At 42.9% G+C, this 25,642-nt stretch overlaps 1 protein-coding gene across 15 annotated transcripts in view; it reads left to right on the top strand.

Annotated features, from left to right (window-relative positions):
* The window catches only part of HDAC9 (histone deacetylase 9), a 779,881-nt gene that overhangs the window by 605,774 nt on the left and 148,465 nt on the right, over nt 1–25,642 (top strand). For 8 of the 15 annotated variants that reach the window (XM_085630924.1, XM_085630918.1, XM_085630915.1 and 5 more), the window contains 2 exons: nt 19,832–19,982; nt 25,406–25,532. In XM_085630924.1, coding sequence (XP_085487050.1) covers nt 19,832–19,982; nt 25,406–25,532 — 278 coding nt within the window. The remainder of the gene's footprint in view (nt 1–19,831; nt 19,983–25,405; nt 25,533–25,642) is intronic. The other 7 variants (XM_085630925.1, XM_085630929.1, XM_085630916.1 and 4 more) reach the window with 1 other exon arrangement.

Genomic DNA, 25,642 nt, shown 5'->3' on the forward strand with positions numbered 1-25,642 from the left:
TTTATTAGGTCTCGCCTGACCCAGCGCATGTGCTGGTCTGGCGAGTCTTATTGAGAGGGCTCCAAAAAGTGCTACCAGGCCAGCCTAGAGCTACAGTGCATGTGCGTGGGCGCGCGCGCCACGATTTCCCGCGATTACTTTCACTTTCGCGGCCGCACAGCCGCTTGGCATAGCCAATAGGTCTCGCTTTTGGGACATCATAAGTATTTAGTTATGCAACTGTTGCATGGCTAAACACTTATAAGGTCCCAAAGGCGAGACCTATTGGCTATGCCAATGCTTGTTTTTATTTATTGCGGTTTTTATATAGCACATGCTTGGCCCAACGGCGTTACAGCGCTTTACAAGAGAGCAGGAAGTAAGTTCTGGTTAACAAACATCATACAAACAACCGATTAGCACCAGGGAAACAATGAACAAGCAGCCCATACCATCCGGACATTACAGGATCAGAAGTAGCTGGGGAACAATCATAGTAAGTCAGCAGTGAGTTATCTCCAGAGCAGAGAGAACAATTATTTATAACAGAAAGGACAGGCCAAGTCAGCATTGGAGATGCGCAACGATCTTTACTTTTGCCAAAGTTTCTTTCAAATGGGAACATTTTGAGTTCCCTGTTGAATGCGAGGTTGTGCAAGGGCGGAGGAGGGAGTTCCAAAGCCTTGTTGCGATCTTCCTTGAAAGTAGGAAGTTCGAACAGGAAAGTCAGTCCTTTTTGATCCTGGTCGAGCTCCGAAGACTTTAATATTCCAGCCAGGAAGGAGAACGTGGAGCTGTTCTCAGCGGGAAGCCAATGCAGGGAGAGGGGTAGAGAAGTTGTGGTTGGATTTCCTGTGGGCTGTCACAAGCAGCAGCAGCTTGGAGCCTGCTCTCAGAGGAGCTGGATGAGCAGCAAGGATCCCAGAGAGGAGGGAGTTATCTCACTCTAGCCTGGAAGGAACCACTGCCTGGACCACAGGTTTCACGTCCTGCTCAGGAATGAGCTGCCGAAGGCCCCAGATCAGTCTTAGAGGTTTCACGCGCTTTTGGCCATCGCTGAGATTTGTCTCTCAAGGTCTAGATGGTTTTCAAGGATAAAGCCCAACTATATGGTATTCTCCACAATGGCCAGATTGTGTTTCAGGGAGAGAAACTGTATGGTTAAATATTGTATAAGAGTAATTTTACCAGCAAGTAATGGACATATTGTACCATAAGACACTATGAGAAATACATACATGTGATCAAAAATAACTGCATCTTGGATTGATAATTTGGGTGCCTTTTACAATTAATTGAATTATCAACTCATTTTAGTACAGTTATGTAAGTAAAGCTTCGTACTTGCGCATGTCAGAAGAGCTGTTACAGTACTAATGAACAGTACCAACCCTTCTCTGTCTAAATGCTGTTCTCCTATTGGAACAGAACAAGACCCTTTTAGCAGGTCATGGTGCAACCTGGCATCCCAACCCAAATAGTCATGCTGGGATGCTGTTCTATTCGAATCATCAGTGCTTATATGTAGATCTAGTGCTGGCGATGCAACAGCTCAGTGGCTGTGTCAGTAGTGGAAGGTGCCTGGACACTACTGCAATGACAGTTTGCCACGTCCTCCTAGGAAAATGTTGGTCCCTAGCGCTTATGTTTTTTTAACAAACGAAGCACTGCAGTACACATGGTGAGCTCCTCCTGCTTTAATGAAGGTCTAAAGTGGTATGGAGTAGAAGGGAAATACTGTTGTCTAAAGTATTCTCCTAGCATTAAAACAAGTTTTGTTTCCCTAATGGACGCCTGCTCTGCCTCAGCAAAAGAACTGAAGCTTCGCATGCCAACAAACCGTATAGCAAACTTTGCATTTCTTGCATTATGCTGTATATTTAGTTTACATTTGGTTGCAGTGACCTTTGTATTTAGTTTTGATATTACAGGGTGTATAAAGATTGCCAGGTTATTCAGTGTCACGAGGATGCAGTACTCCACTCCTGATATTCATTCTAACAATCAGATGGTTTGTGGTGGTAGCAGTCTTTATCCCAAGAATGAAACAAATTGGACTAAGCTACTAGATTAAAATACTTTGCTAAAGGATATTCCAGTGTGGTAGTGCTGCTTCCTGAGTAAAATGGAGTAAACTGTTGACCTGAGGTGGGTGGTTGTAGGGTGGAGTAGCTATGGGGAGCTCCAGCAGGCTCCCTTGCTTCGCCTGCACATCAGTCCAACAATAATACACCCATTATCATCCATTTTGAAAATGTTTATGCCGCTGCCCCTAACTGCACTTATCGGCAGCCATCTCCATCCTTTTGGCTCAGCTGTCCTCTTTACTGTCTCTTGGCTTCTCATTATCGGTCTCTTGGCTTCTCATCATTTCACTGTAGTTCTTCCGCATCCTCTTTTACTCATTCTGCATTCCTGTTTCTCCGTTCGGTATCTCAACTCTGGGGTCCAGAGATCTCTGTTTTCCACTTTCACCACTTTTGAACCCCTATTAATAACAACTGAGTCTATCTCTCTCACCCATTTTTAGGTCGAGCCTATAGCAGTGGCGCGCATACGCTGCTTGCATTGGGAGGCATGCAGTATACACTACGAAGTGAAGCTATTAGAGGGTGGAAGGATGAGAGGGGGGTTCTGTAGAGAGGGGGGAGCGAAGTGTGAGTAATGGCACCCATTCCATTACAAGCCTAAAAGAGCCTCACGTGGGGGGATGGGTGGGTGGGTGGGAGGAGGATGTGTGCCCTACTCTGACTGGCTGCCAAGCACCACATGGGAGGAATCCTCGCCGCAATCCCCTTTCGGAGACGACGGGTCACCATGTCAATGGGTTTGAAGTTTCTCTGCTAAGAAACCATAAATGCAGCGTGATTGTGCTTTAGCGGCGCGGTGGGGGTGGGGCCCACGCTGAGGGGCACGTGTGTCTATGGGCACACGCCCGTCTGTGGATTCTACCTTTATTGATGAGTTTGTCTGCATGTTTCCATTAGTTATTTACCCCTCCACTGGACCAGTTACAAATGGCTTCTCCTCGGTCAGTTGCGCCATTAGGTTTTTTTTTACACTGCACTTTGTCTAGCTGAAAAGGCAAAAGAACAACTGGTGGGACACAAATGTCAACAGAAACCGCCAGACACCCCAACACATCAATGAGCAGCCTCCGGATGGAGGGGAATTAAAGGGAATGCCCTCCTGAGCAACTCAGTGGGTGCCAAACAGCCCACAGAGCACTAGGTGATTCCAAGAAATGAGATCTGTAACCTGTTAACTGAAATGTCCCCCAGGAGATGCCTGAGTGTCTATATCTGTGTGTGATGTGATGATTGTATACATGCATGCTGTGTACCTGTGTGCTGAGTATGCCCTTGTGAGGCCGTATGTGTGTGCTCTAAACTGTATAAATGTCTATTTTCTGTGTGTGTGTCTATGTATGTTAGTGTGCGTGTGTTTTGTGACTGGTTTTCTTTTTTCATTCATTAGGTCGAGCCTATAGCAGCAGCGCACATGCGCTGCTCGCTCTGCGAGGCATGCAGTATACACTACTACTGTAATATGCTATATGCTTCAGTACTAAAAAAGTAATTTCGAGGCTTCATAGTGGAAGTTACATATCATGTTTCATTGCAAAGGTTCCACTGACTGCAGGCAAATGTAAACATGGGCCGCAGACAAGATCTCAAACACACAAAATGTGATAGGCGGTCTGCTTGCAATAAATTTAACCAATGCCAATTGCTCGCATAGTATTTCAACCTCTTGTTCTTTTTCCCACTATGCTACCTCACTTTGGGCACGCCACAGAGTTTCAGTCAGCATAATTTAACTCAACGCTACACACTTCCAAGCCACAGAATTCAACTCTATACATTTCCGTTCCACAACACCTAGTTCGACTACAAACCCCATATTTCAACTCAACAACACAATTACACAACACTCCACATACATTCAATCCACACTACAGAATTCCACATCGTGCCACAAAATTCAACAGCACACCACATAACTAAACTCCACAACATACCACTCCACAACACAAAATGCCATTCCACTCCATAACACACAATCCCACTCCACATACTTCCAGTGCACTTATTACCACATAATTACTAACCACATATGTCCACTACACTTCATGCCACTGAATTTCACTACAGAAATCCACTCATCACAATTCCACAACTAATAATTCCAATCCAACCCATGTAATTCCACTCCAATCCACATACATACACTGCACTCCAATCCACATCATATAGGTAAAAGACATTGTCATTTACATCGCCAATACTTCTAACTCTCTCAAATGCGAGACCAATTTGCGTTGCAAATGCTTGTCTTCTCTTGCAGTCACTGGACTCCGCTCTCTCTCGCCAGCGCCAATTCTCCCCCCACCCTTCCTCATTGTCCCACCTGAGCTCTCTCTAGACACCAATCACAAGAATGATAAACACACCACTGCGCGCCTTCAGCACCAACACACGAACAGAGAAAGGATGCATGCATAGACCGTTTTCCAGAACGCATACCACCTGCAGCGGAATAACACAACTGCATCTTCCTGCGGCACACTGGAGCATCAGTCGGGGGCAAAGCGACTTTTATAGTGGAAAGACACTGGCTCCATGGACTAATGCATCCACATTAGAGAGCCGATGACCAAAGGTTTTATCTATACGGTTCCCATCAGCCCTTCATGCTCCCGAAAGTGATAAAATGAGTTTCATTGAGTTAGCCACCCACCAAAAAAAAAGCCAATCTGTTACTCAACAAGAAACCCATGGATAGCATATTCCTTTTGTAATGTTTGTGATGTACCGGATACAATGGGTTGCGTTGGTGCTAATTATGCAACATTTTGTTGTTTTTCCTGCCTTGATAAAGTTGCAGATGTTTGTAATATATGTAACAATTTTAGCCACACCTGTCTCATTTTCAAGCTATTTATTTAATGAAATTATACATAATAGGGGATGGTGGCTACATTAAGAAAATGAGCATATACGTAAAGCAGATGGATTTCATGACCAAACAATCCAGTGAACTATTGTGTTACTGCCAGAACCACCGTCTTTGGAACTGGTGAACCAGGTTCGAGTCCCGGCGTTGCCTCATCATCCTATTATTTTGGGCAAATCAGTTAAACTCCCCCGCCTAAAAAAATGGAATGTCTCCCTCCCACCTAAAAAAATTGAATGCATGCCTTGTATAATGTAACCCGCATCAATGCATTTGGTTCGAGCTCGCGTTATATAAACCTGCAAAAAAGAAACGCACTACTTTAACCCTCTATTCATATCAAAAAGGAAAGCACTCGGTTGCAGAGTGGAATTTTTCACATTTTTTACATTTTTAGGTGTAATAAGCCGACCTTGTTGACAGTTTGATTGTAACAGCTACTCAGCTTATTTCATGGTTTTGTGTGCTTTCCTGTTTTTAGGTTGACAGGATGAAGAATATTTATATATGTTAAAAAAATCATCTATTAAAATGTAGATCTAGATGGCTGAAAGAGCAGTGCTATAATGTGTCTATTAGTGTCAAAGCCTCCATGTTAAATAACAGTAGATGCTGCAGCACCCAGGATAATATGCTGCATGGCTAAACACTTATACGGGCCCAAAGGCGAGACCGATTGCATTGCAAATGCTTGTTTTATTATGTGTTTTCTGAACACTGATCCACTATTGTACTTGTGATCCATCAAAGGTCCAGATGCAAAATCCACTTTCCTCTTCCAAGCTAGAAATATAATAGATCTCAATTATAAGATCTCAGTTATCGGTGCCCAGTAACAGTTGGTGACAAGGTGTCCTGGGAGGATACCAATCCGTTCGGTAATGAGTATTATAGATTCAGGGATTCACCCAGGAAAACTAAAACCTTTTCCATTGACCTATTCCTCATTCTTTCGGCTGGTGCAAAATGTCCATGAAAGATGACTCTGGATCAGGAGTCACCTGAAATAAAGGATGCCAGGTCCATCATGGTATTTCCCATTCTGTGGCCAAAACTTGTGATACTCAGTAACTGGTGGGTGATAGCAGACACAATCATTAATTCCACACTCCCTAACACCCGCTCTATTTACCTGGCATCTCACAATGAGGGACTACGTTTTTACTAGAGGATTTTCCTTTCTTTTTGATATTCCATCAACTTAATTTCAAGGAGCAATTTAGCACATAGGGGCATTAATACCAGGTTCTATGTGCAAAACAGCAATGTGAGAGGAAGGCTTGTTTAAGTTGTAACCCGAATGAACAAAACGCCATTCTTTTTACATGCTAAATATTTAAACATTACACTATTTTAATTAGAATTTGAATCAGGGGGAAATCAAGCGATTAGCTCAGTACCCCCTGATTTTTGTCAGGTAATGAAGCTAGTTCAAAACAAGAACTTGTGCGCTAGTGTAACTACAAATCTCAGTCACTAGATTAATATTTGGTTTGGGGTGGACTTTTCTTTCATGCTTATAGCATTAGAATTTGTGTTTGAAAAGAGTTTATTAAACTTTTCTATAACACAAATCCCACTACAGTCCAGCTAAGAACACTTCGATGTGAGGATGACAAAATTAAAAGTATGAACTCGTCTTTTTAAAACTTTAAAAAACTTTTTTTAAATCTTTATAAAAGTACAAACTCGTATTTTTGAGGATTTTGTTTATGGATACTGGCCATTGTGGCAGGTGTTTATTGTTCTGTGAAACTTTAACGTTGATTTACAGCTTGGTGACATATATGTATCGCTGTGTTGCGCCACCAGTTTCCCAGTTATTGTCCTAAGGACTTTCTATAAGCATTAATGAGCCTTCCATTCTTTAATTGGCCACAGATACCATGGATGTATCTCTGACCCTAGATCCTGCTGGTAAAGGGGGGGTGTAGGGAAGATTGACCTCTTGGTTGCCTTTCTCTTCTTTTAACCTGAATTCTTTTGAGGTTTCACTTTTGGTTTCTGTTTAACCATTACCAATTATTTACTAAAACTCTTGATAAACATTCACTGTCTAACATATGATTAAGGGTTGTAATGGCTGTGTTTTCAGTGTTTCTTGAAAGCAGCTTTATTGTCTTTTGAAATATCCTATCTATTTGGAGTTTAAGTCAATTTTGTCCTTATTATGATTTTATATATTTCTATCCTGCATGATCTGGATGCCTGTATTTTTGTTCCATCTCACTCTGTGCTCATTTTAATCATGTCAGGGTAATATATTGAAAGTGGTATGCACCTATCTGAACTGTATTTTTTTCACCTGACTAACCTGTGTCATGTCGGCCACCTTTCTCCTGCCATTGTCTGTGCTTTACGGTATGGTTGGTCTCATGCCCTTTACCAGTGCAGGAGGGACTTTGTGACAGATCCATGTGTCACTGGTGTAACGAAACTGGAGGGGCCCACCTGCAAGGCACGTGGAGGGCCCCCCTCTGGACTCAATCAGGAGATCTCCATCCAGAGTACTGTGCGGAGGGGGCCCCTCGGAGCTTGGAGGCCCCCCCGCACTGCGCGGGCTGCGGGGGCCTGTGTTACGCCACTGCCATATGTCTGGTTCCTTTCGGGGAGTTGTCTCTCTCTTTAAACATATCTCACAGTTCCTAAAAACAACTTGCTGTGAGTGAGTATTTTGTTTACATCTCTATATATATCCCTGGTCATATGCCCACACTCTTTAATAAGGATCCTGCCATAGGCAGCAGTGTCTACTGCACTACTTTTAAGAAAGACTCCAAGCTGACACCCCGCGTACATGCGCAGCTCTGTGGTCAGAAGTAGCTTATTTCTGCATTCAAGCGCTGCACAGCACTTGCCTGAGATCATGATATTCCTGTCAGAAACAAGCACATTCTGTGGCAGTAGGTTATTGTCCACAGCGAGGGTGTACGTTCTCCTGTCTGTTGTGCTGATGGGTTCGCATTTTGTACCTGAATGACCATATTGTCTGCACCAGACATATATTTCCTTTAGACGTGTCCTACATTTCAAAAAAGGACTCAAGGCCTAGCACTTGACTATTTTCCTTCCTGTGACTAATCACACACCTCACCTAACTTCAGTTGTTACCCACTTAACTTTTTGCTTGTAAACATCCCCGTTCACCCTCTATGTGGGTCACATTCTTATGTTCCGAGCAGTGATCCACAGACCCTTATGACTAGGAGTTTGGTATATGAATATTCTTTATAAAGACAAATAAAAAAAAGAACTATGCCTTACTTCTAAGTATACGACTGAACTCTCAGGCAAAATCACCCAGATACATTTGATTCCTCATGCAACAACTCTCATGAGAATTAAATCCTGTTGCATGTTTATGCCACAGACACAAAAGGTGGTGGGAGATGCTTGCAATAAGTCTAACCATTAGCAATCACTCAGGGTAGCATTCCAATCCATTGTTCTTTTAACCTTCATGCCACCTCAAATTAGCAAATAACTATATACAAATCATTTATTTTTTGTTTAGTCCTCATATACGACTTGGGTCCAAGTTCTAAGCTGGGAACGACCTGGGATGAACCGGTGCTAATAGTAGCTTAGTCTCCTTTTAGGGCCACTTTCAAACCATTTTGGAGGGAAGTTTCCGTTCGATGTTACCAACCGCCTCAATTGTTGAAGTGTGTCTTAATCATTGGACTGTTTTAAGATACTATAGCAATTCGTTCTCACCACCTGACCAGGTCAATCCTACCCGCTTGTAATCTATTATTCAGTGTTTGCAAGCAGTGGATCCCACATTTGTGTCCTTTTAGCAGAACCGGTTGTGCGGTCCAACCTGCAAATATGTCTAGTATAGGAGACCCACTCAAGTATAGATGGTGCATTGTGAGAGAACCATTTTGTACAAATATTCCTACGTGCAATTATTATCAAAATAAAAAGAAGCTGAGCCTCAGCTTTCCTCAATTTGTGATAGTTTCCACCACCATGCCAAATCCCGAAAATGACCAATTCAAGGCTCACCTCTATATTGCCCCCAAATAATCTTGACAGAAATGTACCCACGTCTTAACAGAAGAGTTGGATTACGGGACACTGCCATAGTAGATAGATGTTGTCTGCATTCTCAAGCGTACACTCAGGGCATAGTCTCTTCTTGCTTCCACCCTTCTTTGACAACTTCTTCGGGGACCAGTACGCTCTGTATAAGGTAAACAGATGGTTCCTCCTCAGAGGTGCAGATCTCACTGTAACCCAAAGTGTAGCCACAGATACTTGCCATACATTTTGGATGTCTGGCTCCGGCAGGTCCATCTTCCATATCTCCTCTGGCAAAGTAGGGGGACCATCCTCCACCAGCATCCAGTACTATTTGGACACTTCCTTCACATATCTCTGGTCCCTGATTATCTCTTTCTCCCACTCTATTTTGAGCCCGATCTGCTGTTGGTTATGGGACCAGCTTGATAATTGATGATTGTCAGACCTGCTGTTGATAAAGGCACAGCTAGGGCATCTAAATTCATTGAGGGTTCCCCGGTGAGTTCCGTTTAACTTGAACCCATAGTCTAGAGGCTGCTAGTAAAACCTTGAATTTGATCGTTTGTAAAAAATTTGGGGTGGCCGAATTTAAATGAGAAAAAATTACCTTCTTCTGGAAGGTTTTTTTTCACAACCATTAGGTGAGGAGAAATTATTTACTAGTTGTCCATTAAGAGGTGTTTAAGTTTCTTCAGGAAGAAGGCCCAGTGGTATAGTTGGAAATCCTGTAGTGCTATCCCTCAATCTATTTTCTTTTCACACAGTGTTTTCCAGGCAATCCAAACAGCTTTATGTGAGGAATGGGATGAGATTCTTAAAACAAATAGATGGATATCGCATCAGGTATGTATTAACCAATCATGCAGTGTAAAAGGAGTAGCCATATTAGTTAAAAAATCGGCACGTGCTAAAATAAAAAAGCTCCATTGTGGATATAGGGGCACATGGGTTATAACCAATATCAAAATAGACAAGTCAGGATACACACTGGTAGGCTATTATGGTCCTAATGTGGACGATCTGTCTCCTCTTGGAGAATTATATAAACACTTACTTGATTCTAAGTATAAAATTATTATGGGGGGGTTGATTTCAATATATTGATGAATCCCCCTTGATAAGTCTTCAATAAGACCCACAGTAAATTCTCCCAAAATGAGGAAGATCGTACAGCAAATCATTAAGAATCTAGGTCTAATGGATATCTGGAGATTTAAAGCAGGCTCTAGAAAAAAGTTTACTTATCAGAATATGAAATAGCCACACGCCTCCAGAATAGATTTCTTTCTTATCGATGCAAGGTTAAGTAAAAATATTTCCACAGTTAAGCACCAACCAGAACAACTCTCAGATCATGCGGCAGTAAAATTAGTAGTCTCTATGGAGAGCCATCAAACTGAGTCTTGGTGGACTTTAGATAGAACTCTTTTAGGAAATCAAGATGTGGTAGATGCACTAAAAAAGGACACAATAGAGTTCTTTGAGATAAATGAAACTTCGCCTGCATTTAATAATTTTTGGGATGCCTTTAAGGCTTACATGCGAGGAAGAATAACAAGTAATGCAGTGTTTAGAAGGAAAGAAGGGGGAAAGGAATTAAGAGAATGTGAGGCTAGAATTGACAAGGCACAGAAAAACCTCATTGACTGTCACAATGTCACTTTAAGAACCGAGCTTCAGGTGAAGTTGAATGAGGCCAGGGAACACCTAGTTGAGTTTTTAGAAAAAAGGGTTCGAGAGGGGTGGGACACCAGCAAACTGGCTCATTATGAATATGGGGAAATTTGTGGGAAATTACTAGCCTGGAAGACAAGGCAACATCTGCTACAAAATTAAATTAAGGAGGTACAGTTTGGCCCTACTTGAGAACCTTGCTTGGAAGATCACAGTATCGGGATGGCATTCAGGGATTTTTTTAAAGACTTCTATACTGAGGATACGAAGTCCAAACAGACAGAAGTGAAGGAATGGTTGCAACAGGACTCTCTTCCTAGGTTGGATACTGGTCAACAATCCCCCCTCAATATAGAAATCACTGCCCTAGAGATAGAGAAATCAATTGCCTATTTAAAAAGAGGGAAAGCGGCAGGCCCGGACGGCATCCTGAATGAGTTGTACAAGGTTCTAAAGGAAGTACTTGTCCCGCACCTAACTAATCTACTGAATAGCATCTATATCAAGAATGCACCTCCCCCAGCCTCATGGAAAGAGGCAGTTAGAACATTAATTTTAAAACCCACCAAAGACCCCAAGAAGTGTGAGTCCTACAGGCCAATCTCCTTGCTGAATAGTGATTATAAAATATTCACACAAATACTTGCCAAAAGGTTAAATAGTGTTTCAACGAACATCATACATGAGAATCAAAAGGGTTTTATGAAACACAGGCAGCTTCATGACTTAACGCATGATTTAATCAGTGCAATTGATATTGCTATTACAACTAGGTCTCCGTTAACCATTATAATGGTTGACGCTGCCAAAGCTTTCGATAGTCAGTTGGCCCTATCTGTATGGAGTTATCGAACAAAATGGGTTGAGCAACAACTTCCTCAAGGCTATAAGATTGATCTATAATTCACCAACAGCAAGGATAGTGATAAATGGGTCTCTCTCATCTAAAATCACGATAGGCCGGGGTACTAGACAAGGATACCGATTGTCACATCAACTCTTTAACTTATATATAGAACCCCTGGCAAGAAGAATCAGGTCAGAACAGAAAATTCTCCCTTTTAAATAGCTTGACAGGATTAAAAATGAAGCGTTATACGCTGAGACCTCTTAATCTATACATGTATCACTACCACTCATAATGGAATTAAGCGGTGCCTTTGGGAAAGTTTCCGGATATTTAGTAAACAAGGATAAAACAGAGACCAATACCTGGAACGGTCCAGTCGACTCCACACTAGAAAAGTTGGAGATTAGATACCTCGAGGTAGGAATAGTTAAAGACCTGGACAAGATGGCTTTCATTAACTTTAACAGAATCTATTTGGAACTGAAGAAATTATTGAAGTCATGGATGTACTTGCCCCTATCGATTTTGCGGAGAGCGAACATAGTTACGATGATGATTCTCCCCAAGTTTACCTTTCTATTTAATGCCTTACCATTTACATTTTAAAACTGAGTGGTTCAGGAAGTTACAAGATGACCTGAGTAGTTTCATATGAAAGAATGCAAATCATTTTTGACCCTGCTACAGTGGGAACAGTCCAGCTGCACTGCCAAGTCAGGTTCTCTCTGAAGGAACACAAGCAACCCAAGGCAGGTTTTGCCCTGATTGGGCCTCTTCAGTCGAGTTGGTCCTAGTGGCACAGTGAGCAAGGGACCCATGTCTGGGCAGACCCTTGGCATTTTAGGGCGATACATCACTATGTACTACATACTGTTACACGGAAGCTATGAAGGGCACAAAGGTGAGCACCACAATATCATTGTCATGACTACACGAAGATTGTGACAGGAGATATTCTTGGAGTCCATAAGACGCTGTGGATTGATGTGGTTTCATATGACATGACTAAATGCATCTGCAATTCACAGCACACTTGGGAACCATAACAAGCATGTTATTGAATGTTGGTGCCTGTAGTGTGCTGCTGGACACGTAACAAGTCAGCTGGCCCCTCCCTCTAGGCTATACCTATAAACACCCAACATGCATCCATCACAAGTATCACCAGTCAGGTGACCCTGCTAATAAAAGCAGCTGGGAGCACAATCCGTGGGCCAGTTAACTACTCACATATCTGGTGTCAGTGTCTCATTATTTATTTAGCATCAGGGACTAGCCCTCAACACCACAGTGCAGCCACTGTTGTCATCACTTTCTTGCTGTGAATTATAGTTCGTATGAGAAGTGACTTTCTACGTGGAGGGGGTTGGGACAAGACACATATGGTGTTGATAAAAATAAGTGTAAGACGGTGGCGTAACGCAACATAATTGGGGCCCCCCTTGCAGAATGTGGATAGCAGCACTGAGTGTCTCATGTCACACAGATGTTCATTGTCTTTGGGCCGACTGGGAGCCCATGAAGGGTTGAGGGGCCCCTGAAGGAGTTGGGGAGGACCCCGTGCACCGCTTAGGCTGCATTGACCCCCATCACTCCGCTGGTGTAAAATAGTTGGTTCCTCTCTTCTTTCAAACAGTTGTCCAGTCAGGATAATTGCCAAAATATTATTATAAACATCTGAGATTTTAATTAATGAGGCAGGTGAACCAAAATCGATTTTTGAAGTTACTGGCAATACCACTATGAGCACTCCGAGTGAAGAGGGGGTGTTCAACTATTATAATTCTCAGCCATTATCTGCAGTGGGGGCTCTTCTGGGCGGCCTTTTAAAGATGATGGGGTTTTAAACCTCGTAGATAGTGGTGCTAGCCGTGCTGCCTTTTAAAGGTGGCGCCAACCATTTTGATTTTGATAGAAGGTGGGGTTGTAAGGCTTTCTGTAAGATTTTCTGGCGACCTTCTAGTCGTGCCAGGCATGCTGCCTTTTAATGATGGTGTGGTTATAAACCTCACTGGTCATCTTGGTGAACTAATAGGGACAGCAGGATCAGCCGTGCTACCTTATAAATATGACATCAGCCATTCTCCCTTTAAAAGATAGTGGGGTTATAAGCCATTCCAGTTTCACAGGTGAATTAATATATACAGCCACGCTAGCCGCATTGCCTTTTAAAGCATGAGGGGCTATAAACCTCGCAGGTCACTTTGGTGAACTAACAGGTGCAGCAGGGCCAGCCATGTTGCCTCTTAAAGATGATAAGACTACAGACTAACAGGCACAGAGGCGCCAGCCAATCATGCTGCATTTTAAAGAATAAGGGGTTATAAACTAACAGGTCCAGCTGGTCCAGACAAAGATGACTAACAGGTAGAACAGCACCAGCCATGCTTTCTCCTAAAGATAATGGTCTTATAAACTAGCAGGTTCAGCAGGGCCTGCCATGATTCCTTTTAAGGTTGGTGGGATTACCTATTAACAGATACAGCAGTGTAAGCCATGTTTAGTTTTAAAGATAACAGGTACAGCAGTGCCAGAATGCTACCTTTAAAGATTGCGGGGTTACAAACTAACAGGTACAGCGGTGCCAGCCATTTTGTGTTTTAAAGATAGTGGGTTATAAACTCACAGGTTCAGCAGGGCCAGCCATGTTGTCACTTAAAGATGGTGGGCTTACAAAGTAACACAGCAGGGCAAACAATGCTTCCTTGAGAGGTTGTTGGGGTTACAAACTCACAGGTTCAGCAGGGCCAGCCACCTTACCTTGAAAACTTTGTTGTGGTTCTAAAGTAACAGGTTCAGCAAGGCCAGCCATGCTGCAACTTAAAGATGGTGGGCTTACAAAGTAACACAGCAGGGCAAACAATGCTTCCTTGAGAGGTTGTTGGGGTTACAAAGTAACAGGTACAGCAGTGCCAGCCATGCTGGCTGTAAAGATGATGGGGTTATAAACTGACAGGTCCAGCAGGGCCAGCAACACTTCCTTGAAGGGTTGGTGTGGTTACAAAGTAGCAGGTGCAGCAAGGCATGAATGCTGTATTGAAAGGATGGTGGGATTACAATGCCAGCCATGCTGCCCTTAAGGATTTAGGGATGGTTTGATTATAAGCCTTCCTGGTGGGCGGGAGGCCTTCCTGGTGGGCGGGAGGCCTTTCTGGAGGGCGGGAGGAACCAACAGTTCTTGTAGCCATAGCCGTGCAGATAGCTTTCAAAGAAGTGGGTGGAAATGCATTTAGTTCTTGCATTACTTTAGCTAATACCACTGTGCAAAGCTCTCCAACTACAGTGGTCAAAATCATTCACATCAGACATTCATTTTGATTCACTCTGGGCATGTAGCATAGCTAGATGACTGTGTCCTTGTTTATTCAGAAATCTAATGATTCCTTCAATGTACTTCATTATAATTTGTTGAATGCATGAGGGTTCCCACTCCAGAGATCTGAGTGACTGCTTTCCTGCCCACGTTCAACAGTGTTCACGTGCAACGAAACTCAGAAAACTTCATGTTAAATTGAAGTTTGCAAAACAGAAGATCCCTGTAGTACAGATGGCCTGATGGTTCTCATGAGGCCGGAAACACGAGTTAACAGCTCACTCGAACTGATCAATTCTGCGAGAATACAGCCGGGCCCTACTACAGAGAGGGCACACTTTCCGTGTTTGTGCCACGGCGCACCGAAAGACAGATACGTTGGGTGCAAAAGGAGAAAGTGCGCCCTGTTACATTGAATGTGCTGTCCCCAGGGCAGCCGCAAACTCGTGCTGCTCTGGTGACAGCACATTCAAGCGAAAAGCTGAGCGGCTTTGAAGCAGTCGCTCCGTGTTTGACTGTGGAGGCGGCATTCCACCTGCACTTTTATGGGGATTGGAGATCCCCTTGCAGACGGGTGGAGTGAGTAACTATGCCTGCCTGCAAGGGGATGTCTTTTCAGGACTATAGGGCCCCCCGTTTCTCCCCTCCAGAGGGCTGCCATCAGTGGACGCACTAACAGTGCACCTCTTGTCAGCTTCTTTGCCTCTGCGCAAAGGGATACCCTCATTTGCAAATCAAAATTGAAACAGGACTCACTATGTGCTAAAATATAGTGCTAAATGATGGATTTGGATGTTGTGTATATATGCATAATTTTTCCAAAGTTTTTCTTATTTACAATAAACCAAATTAAATGAATTTTGCACACCCCTACCTTTCATCTCTGCACAATTTTTACCAGGTAAAGCCTGACCGAATACTACTACAACTATTTCTTCTACTGCTACTACTACCACTAATGCTACTACTATTGCTACTACTACTGCCACTACTGCTACTACTATTGCTACTACTACGGCCACTACTGCTTCTACTATTGCTACTACTACTACCACTACTGCTACTACTTCTACTACTACCACTACTGCTACTACTATTGCTACTACTACTGTCACTACTGCTACTACTCCTGCCACTACTGCTACTACTATTGCTTCTACTACTACCACTACTGCTACTACTATTGCTACTACTACTGCCACTACTACTACTACTACTACTAATTATTATTATTAATATTATTATTATTATTAATATAATACCATCAGAGTTACCGTTCATTATACCTGCTGCCTGTGGAATTGTGCTAATGAAATCTGTATTGAAACTGGTATTCATGAAGTTGCATTTTCCTAACTTCCCAAACTACTAGCAGATAAAAAATAGGTTCATGTTTTCACCAACCTGTAAGTTGGTCTTCCCATTCTCCTCGGAGATGGTGGGGTCTGAGACCTGACAATGGTATGTTACTTTAAAAGCATTACTCTGGGTCTGCCTTTGTCTCTAGGCATAGATAAAGATAACACTATACTCCTATGTGGGTTCATCTTTATGATTCCTAGTGTTTCTCTTGCTGCATTTCCCTCCTTCATTCATGAAGGCTATTGGTTGGTTTTGCTCTGAATGCTTCTTGCTTGTGTTCAGTGAAGTTCGGTAGACACCGACAGCACTTTGCCCCTGTGCTTAATCTGCAAAAAATATAAGTGCCAGGGCCCTTGTCTGGAGGCCACAGCAGCTTACACCATCCATTGCCCCCACCAGTGCTGCCAATGACAGTACCAACACAACTAACCATCACACTTCTACAACTGTGACAATTAGGATGTTTAATGTACATTAAAACCGACTAATACTTGCTGCCTAAGCTATTATTACATCTTTGGGTGGCAGGTATCTGTCATTTTAATGTATATTGAATTATTAAACCACTGTTGATGTGCTCATCACAAAATTAGACAAACAGCACCACCGTGTGGCAAACTTTCGTAACTGCCGGTATTGACATTAATGTGCCATGCTGAGCACCAGAAACCACTGGCTTAAATTAATCACAGCTTTGTCTATTATCTGCAGTGGTTAAAACTGACTGTCTTCTTGCACCTTTACTGGAGGCATATTACCTGAGCATGATATGTGTGCTTTCAAAAAGGATCCCTTTGTGCATTAAAGGCCTTTTTTCAGAGATTGGATAGCCTAAATAATGGTTCAGCTATTGTGAAAAAAAGAGAATTCTTAGATACCTTGGCAAGACAGATACAAATGACTGTAAGGTGTTTAGCCTACACTTTGAAAACAACTCATTTACACCGGTATAAGAGCTCAATGGTTTACTGAGCTAGGCGCTCGCTGAGGGTGTTCTCAGCAGGGCCACCTCCATCTTCCAGTCTTTAAAGTCATTCGGCGGAAGACCATTATATTGGGTAACAGTAACATCGGCTATTTTGATGCTCAGGGAAGGTATAAGTGTGTTATGAGGCTCTGTAAATCATGGTTATTATCATTAGTTATACTTATAGACTCTTGACAAGTAGGAATGGGTGTTTTGTTATCAGCAGATTTGAACTGCGTTGAAACTCAAATGGAAAGAGCTTTTTTGGGGAAGTGTGCTCAATAATTCTAGCACCACACATGCTAGATAAAGGTGGACACTGTCATTAGATTTTCAATCAGTTCAGATCAAGTAATATGCACTTTTAATTCAAATAAGATAGTAGAGTATTTTAATTGCCCTAATGCCTAGTACCAGGTAGTCAGACACCTGCTGTCTCCATTCACTCTCACTCAGTAGCAAAAAAGACAGTCACTCTCTTCAGAGTGCTGCAAAAGCTGTTGTGCAGTAATACATGGCAAGAACATGTGGGCCTGTTTACCAACAGGGCAGCATAACATGGAAGGAGCAGCATGAACATACATTGTTACAAACTATGGCACCTGTGCAGTGTTTACTTTGTGCAGGAGTTTGCTGTTGGTACGTACATACATTATTAGGTCTCGCCTGCCCACCTTTCATGTGTTGTTGCTATGAGATGTATTGTTTAGTATAAGGAGCTTGAAGCCCTCCCATTGCTTACCATTTGTTGGTTTCACTGTCACTCATATTTGCTTCCTTATAATTGGTCCGAGTGCACTGGCTTCACTTCCTCTTCTTTGGGCTGAGGCAGGCACCAAGTACTGACTGCTTCAGCTTGATTGCTGGCCTTCCACTGATTGCTCTGTAATTTAGTGCTACTTTTATTTTTTCTTCTTCCCTGTTGTCCTTGTTGAACCTCTTGCCATTTGTTGCTACATCTTACTGTGCCACACGCACTTCAAAGATGCCCCTTTCTCCTTTGAAATGTATGTTTATGGTGACAACAGTTGTTATCTGCTTTTATTGTGGCAGAAGTTGTTATCTGCTTCCAAATATATTTTCTAAAGACCTGGTCCTAGACGCAATTGCTTGCTTTACGTGATAAAATGATTTGCAAGACGTCATATTTTTTTTCTTTTTCACGCCTGGGGAGATGAATTGATTGATTTGCTCAGAATTACAGGCGTGTTGTGCCGAGACCTAACAAGCATTGGCAAAGTCAATATGCCGTAGCTTTGAGACTATAGGGTCTGCAATTGCCTTTTGTTCATACGGTACAACATGGGAATTGCCAACTCTGGCAATGATTTGTTGTCATGCTGTATATCACCATTGCTGCTGTGCAGCTCGGCTAAAAATAATAATATAAAAGACTGTGGGGCTTATTACAAAGTCGGTCGGTCAAGGTGCCTGCCACAAGGTGCAGGGATCGACAAGAAGGCACCATAGGTGCCTCCTTGGACCCCAACTGCAGTCCGCAATCAAAAGGGGGCCCCCAAACACGTTTTCTAAAAGGTTTTCCATGTCGGAAAGCCCCATGTGGAAAGCCTGTCGGAAAACGTGCATCGTAATCCGGACGGCGTAAAACGTCATCCATATGGATTACGGGCTGGCTTCTAACTGGCCGACGGGCTCCTTGAGCCCATCAGACTCCAGCCAGGATGACCATCTGGTTTCAATTCATACCGGCTGTATTTTATTTTTCAACCGAGATCGTAATCGGCCCCTGTGATGCATCCAGTACTAATGCACTATTTAAAAAATACAAAAAAGAAGCACATCAAAGTGCTTTTTAAAATTAGTTTTAGCCAGACTGCAAAGCATCCACGCTGCAGTACAGCATGGCTACAAAACATTGCCAAAGCCTATAGCTCTTATAGATGAAACTTACTGGTGTGGCCAATGCTTATTTTCTTAGTTTCAATTAAAATTCCCTCCCAAAATGATGCATTACCGTTGTCTTTGTCCCTTTTATTTCCTCATACCTTGAGGGTGGTATCTTTTCAATAGCTTTTCCTCTCTGTCCAAGCTACATTACTGGTGGTAAGGCCACTTTGGGGTTTACCAATGATGAAGGCGATTGGCTTTTCTGTGTCACACCTTTGGTTTTGGGGCCATTACATTTGCACTTTGTGGCAAGCTCCATTCCAGATCCAGATTTTGTGATGCCGATTCAGATGTGCGCTACTTCATGTACCAATTTACCTCACAACCTACCCAATTTCCAAGCTACCCACAGCCCATATTTACTAATGGAAACTGTACTTAGCCAGTGTCCACTTGTTCAATTAGTTCGTTCAGCCAAATGCTTAATAATTAGACCTAGGGAATAGCTTTTCTGTCCCTATTACACCATTAGACCACGTGCTCCTTCTTGATTGGTGGATAGTGCCAAAACTCCGAGTGATTGGTTGCAGAATCTCTTGCAGTATATCCTGTTTCATTTCTTATACGTGCAATATGATTGGTTGTCATTTGTTCTGTGAAGAGGGAAAGTCATATCATTCATCAGATTCAAACCATTCAGCAACTTCATTATTGTTTCGTCTTGTACGTCTGGGAGTGGGTAACGAACGTGGCAAAACAGTATATATTATGCTTTGACTTTTCTGTAGGAGGGTGGGATTTGTAAGCGTGTGTGGCCTCAGTCGGAAATCTAATGTCTTCCCCTCGCTCTAAGTTACAGCAGGAGCTCCTCGCCATCAAGCAGCAGCAGGAGCTCTTGGAGAAGGAGCAGAAGCTGGAGCAGCAGAGGCAGGAGCAGGAGCAGGAGAGGCACCGGCGGGAGCAACAGCTCCCGCTCCACAGAAGCAAAGACCGCGGCAAAGAACGTAAGAGACATTCAGTGTCGGTGGAATCTTTCTGGCCTGTTTCACCCAACTTTATGCAGCAAGTGGATGATTCAAGTAGGAAGTATGAAAAGCAACAATGGTTACTACCAGAGGCGCAACTAGAGCCAAATTTCGGGGGGGGGGGGGGGGGCTGAGCAAAAATTTCGGGGGGGGGGCTGAACTTTAAGCAATAGGCAGAGTGGAGCTGCAGGGGCTCTTAGAAGGGGTGAAACAACAGCAGGGCGTCATTAACATGCAAATGATCTTTTAAAGACCTGTGAAGTGCTCGGGTTCGGCAGCCCGGGAGGTGTCTCATCCCGGGCTGCCACACACGACGGGGGGGGGGGGGGGGGAGTCCAATGGGTGTTGCGCGCCTGGTTACTACTAACCAAGTCTTCGGAAAGCATTACCAATCCGTTTTCAATTATAACTCTAATCTGCTGAGTTTCTTGCCTGAAAAGTTATGATTCTTCTATATTTTTTTTTAATTAAGGCATATGTCAATGTGGATTTTCCTAAATAGTTCATGGGAGGTGGATCCGTGGCAGGTTTTTGGGAATAGCCGCACAAGATTAATGTATCTAAAATTCATCGTATAGTAAGAGGTTGTCCTGAAGATTGGGCAAAGATATGACCCTTCTCAACCTATGCTGGACACCCCTGTTTTAAAACATAACCTCTTTGTGAAAAGCATTAAGCCTCTGTGGGTAGTAGTGAAACGTGAAATGATGGGATCCCTGCAGGACTTGAAGAGGGGCCCCTGAGTCTTCCATATTTCTCAGCTAATCCTTGGCCTTGTGAGGAATGGGGCCCTTCTTAAAGGTTTGGAGGCCCCTGAAAGGTTGCCCCCTTGCACTGCAGGGCTGCAGGAGCTTTTGTTACACCCCTGTCTGGTGGTATTAAACAGTGTATTTGCAAGACATGGACCATGTGCATGGATATAGCCAACCCTTGTATATGAAGCATGGCATTGTCTAGGATTTCATGACTGTGCACCTGTTTGCTGTGGTTGTGTTCATACATATGTGCGTAAGAGTAGAGCGCTTGTGCTGCGTGCTGCTTATGGTATTGAGGCAACAGTCTGTGCACATGTGCACACTGTAACAGTAGGCCCCATCACGGCGGACGTTAGAGCATACAGTTCCAAAGGGATGCCGGCAGCTAGTCTACAAGCCTCTTAAAAAGTGGTGGGTGCAGGATAACCAGGCAGAAGTCCCCTATACATGGCCTGGCTGTTTAGTCAGTGTCTACATACATGCCATACCGCCCCTGGAAAAGCTTTGGGATGGGTCTAGAGTTGGGACGGGGCAATACATGACTGGGACCAGTGGGTCGCTTGGAAAAGGCAAAAAACTTTTGCCACCCGAGAGCAGGGTCGGAGTTTCTTCTCAAGCACCAAGCTCCAATCCACCCCTCCAGGTCTTGCCTACGTCAAAGTCTTTCCATGGCTTCTCGGATGGCATGCCCGAAAGCCCCGCCCTCTACAAGAAGCCCGCTTCTCACTCTCATACGCTCTCAACAATGATCAAAGCTGGCCAGCCTGCATTGTGTGAATAGCTCTTTGAATATTCAATTGGAGGCATTTCTGAACATGGGGGTGGGTTTAATAAATACTCCTGCAATAGAGCACTGCAGCCAAAGATTCTGCACTGTGTTGCATGAGAGAGAGCGGGCAGGACAGGACTATACCTACTACGGTATGGCAACGTCCTGCGCTCTAGCTAGCACAGGTGTACAAGCAGGCTGCCTGCACCACACACACTCACCTTTGCATCACAGGGCAAAGGTGTCTGCATGATGTGCCGCTTTGCTTTTGTTCCGGAAGGGTACACTTCCACTAAGAAATAGTATACATAGACAAAAAGTACAACTTTTCCCACTCTGGGTGTGTGCTGTATAGTGCAGCACAGATGCAAAGTTGGAAAAGTTTGGAAATATAGAAACATTTCTCCTCTTTAACGCATGTCTTAAAAAGACAGCAAAACCCTGTATGCTATTGTTAGTAGATAGTTCTTTGCATCAAAATCCATAGAGGGGTGTATTGGAACACTCATGTACCACACACGGAGCGCCCCCTAGGTACAAAGTACTGAAAAGCAGCGCTGCTCTGCGTTACTTCCAGGCAACTTTCCAGCACAAACAAGTTTTCATTTGAAAGCAAATTCCAAATAAACATTTTGTGCCAATGTGCGTCACATTTGTGATGCAAACCCGACTAAATGCCAGTAAATCTGCTCCGTGCTGTTTAAAGTTTTTAAACAGCCATTAATGTGCGGTGCTTTTATACATCTTTCATGTTTCCGCTTCCTATTGCCAGAGGTAAAATAAAACACATGCAGCCTTTTTGGGGTTTTCTTGCATTGACTGACTTGGATGACACTTCCCAAAATATTTGAGTAATGGGGGCGCATTGAAAATAAAACATACAAAAATGCTAAATGAAGGGTAGGGTTCACTCATAATATGCATTTTAAGTGTATAAAAAAGGAAGACCGCATGCCCAGCCGCGCAAACGAACAAGAACACAGTTTCATTACATTTGTAACAACATGTGAAAGACGTACAGTTGACTTCATTCTAGTTTAGAAAGCAATCGGTATCCCTTCTCGAGTATATACAATGCGAGAGCGGCATCTATAAATCCGTGTGCTAAATTCAGAACTGCAAAACTGGAAAAAAAATAACACGCTCAGCCGTGAGCGGATAGGTATTCCCATAGGCATCTTGGTAAAGCAGTTTGGTAGATAGAATGGTAAAGGTTGTTATTTTGTAGCAGTTTGTCTGAAAATCGGTTTTTTTTTTACATTTACTTTGTGCAGTAAGTAGAGTATAGCGAGGCTTGGTCTCGTGCAATGATGTTTCATTAACTTTATAACGGTTTTGCGGGAAATGCTACCAGAACCAACACAGGTTGAGTAAGAAAGCCACTAGAGGGCGGCAAATACAAACAATTCTCTCAGCGAAGCCTGCTTTGAAAAGCTCGACTGCGCTTTATTTTGCAATATCACAGAAGTTACTCTACGCAAAACTCTACTTTGAACATTTTGGCTGCTTCTGTGAATGGAATGAAGCAGAATTTTCTCCAGTCTATATGTCAGAACGATTTTGTACACAAGTGCAAACTGGAGAAGAAGGGTCGTTAAACTGCCCCCGTAAACATCTTTAACTAAGTTATAGATTTTTTTCAGGAAAGAAATCTTAATTCATTAACGAACCTTAAAAACAAGGAGCAAACTGCATCGTTTTGCTACTTATGTAATAAAATACGAATGACTGTTTTTTCTCACCCTGACTCATAGTTGACACATTGTAAGAGAACGAAATGTATTTTATAGATTTCTTACAATGAAAGCAGCAACGGTAGCGTGAACGGTACTGGCTGCATGTTCACTCACTTGCAAATGCTACTTTCTGTATTATGCGAAAACCAAGAATGGTGAAAATGGATTTGCACTGTAATTTTTGAGATACTGTACTTGAAATATGTTCGTAAATATACTGTTTATTGTCGGTTCTATAGTAGTGGTGGGACCACGGACTGTTGATTTAAAAAAAAAAAAAAAAAAAACACTGGTCAGATTACAGAATCTGTTTACTGGTGCGAAAAAATAAACAACGTTTGCACCATGTTTGCTTCTATTGTAAGAGTGGAGCAAATTGAATCTGAAGTAGGGCAAACATGGCCCAATACAATTTGCGCGATTGTAGTTGAGATTCCATAACTAGAAGCAGTAACACCACAACTTCTCCACTTGTCACACGTGAAAACATTTCATCCATTATTGCATAAGAGGTAAACCTAATGGAAACGCCTCTAATGTAAGGTGGATTTGTAGAGTGCTGCATGCCACCCGTGAGGGTATCCAGGCGCTGAGGCGTTTAAAATACTTATTTATAGACAAAAAGTGTTTACTAGAATCTCAGTTCATCGTTTTCATATGGTTTATAAATCAGGCTACCGTTATTCCGAGTTTACTGATTTTTACAGATGATTACAGACAGAAAATAAAATATTTCCAGTCTTTATTTATTTTTAAAAGCAGAAAAATACTGAAAATGATGCTTCTTGTGAGTGACTCGCCATGCTGTCTTTCATGACCTCCAGGACAACAGCTGAGCAGATGGACAGGGTCGGAAGTTAAAAAAACAAGTTGAGGTTTCCTGGAATAGGCATATGTTCACATATGTTTGTAGTATAATGCACAGATATTTACCTGTGGGTGTGGTGCTTTGCTATGTATGGCTGCTTAATGTGCTAAAAAGCGACAGGCATCCAAGTATGAGAGCATGCCTATCAGTTATATAAACAGAGAAATGTACCATTTTACGACTCCATTTTATTCTCAAAGCACAACATAAATAAGGCTAAATGCCAATAAGGTGAGCACAAATAAACATGGATAAATACAGATGGAAATGTTAAAAGAATATATCATAAAACAGGGAGCACTATTTATAAGCGACACATGTTACATGTAGTTTCGCAATCCTTTCCACCCATGTTGTAATCCATGTCTTTCTGTAATGTAGGCTAAAGCAAAGTCTATGTTACACAAGTGGCAGGAATGGTGTAAGTTGCATTGTCCTCTCTTTTTGCACCAGTGAACATTTTCTGTAATGTCCCCAGAAGTGCATGAAACTGATATCTTCCAAGGAAGGTTGCTTCACTATGTAGAACCATGGGAACATTGCGGTGCAAAGTTTTAACTATGTAGGATTGTAATTGCCTTGCACATGTAGGCTTTGTTTTGTCAATATTATGCATTCCAAACTGTGCATGCCACTAGTGCACAGAGCACAATTCATGCCGGGCCTCAGAACGTATTTACTGTGTGGTGGAAATGCGCCAGTCACGTTCTGATGTATGGAATGACCGCATTACAAGCCTCATGTCCGTGACTTCCCAGCTGAAGGCTCCGCCACATGGAGAAATGTGGACTTCATACCAATGACCAATGTTCTAACAGGGACAGTGGTGGCACTAGGGTGTGATTGGCCATTAAAGTCAACAGGGCCATGGAGATTGTGCTACAAATGAGGTTTTCAGTATCTGCTTTAGAGGGGAGAGACCGATAACCCTTATATCATGCACTTAATGGAAATAATTTATCTCAGTGCGCTGCTGTACCAGGTCTCTGGCTGTATCTGGCTTTTAAAGGCAGGGCGGGAGACGAGACAAGGTACATTCTTGGTACCCAGTCCCCTTTTTTCGTACCTGCCGTTCCAGTCCTCTGCGAGGGTGCCAGTGGCGACCGTCTGCCTTAGTAGCCTGTCCTTGTAGATAGCCTGAGTCTAGGCAGAATCAGAGTTGTCAGCTGATGCTTATTCCAAATGTGCGGAGGTTCTGTTTTTATTATTTATATATTGGTGTATGTAATATTTGATGCCAGAAAAAGTAACATTGTAATGTCTGTATGTTTCAGGAGCTGTCGCCAGCACAGAAGTAAAACAGAAACTTCAAGAGTTCCTGTTGAGCAAATGGGCGACGAAAGACCCTCCGACCAATGGAAAGAACCATTCCATGAGCCGACACCCCAAGCTCTGGTACACGTATGTCCAGTGTTAAAAAATATTTCTCCTGTTGAAATCATTCAATGATCCAAAATCATTCCATGAGCCAGCACCCCAAGCTCCAGTACACGTATGTCCAGTCTTAAAAA

The sequence above is a fragment of the Triturus cristatus genome, chromosome 10 (genome assembly GCF_964204655.1).
Source record: "Triturus cristatus chromosome 10, aTriCri1.1, whole genome shotgun sequence".
Lineage (NCBI taxonomy): Eukaryota > Metazoa > Chordata > Amphibia > Caudata > Salamandridae > Triturus > Triturus cristatus.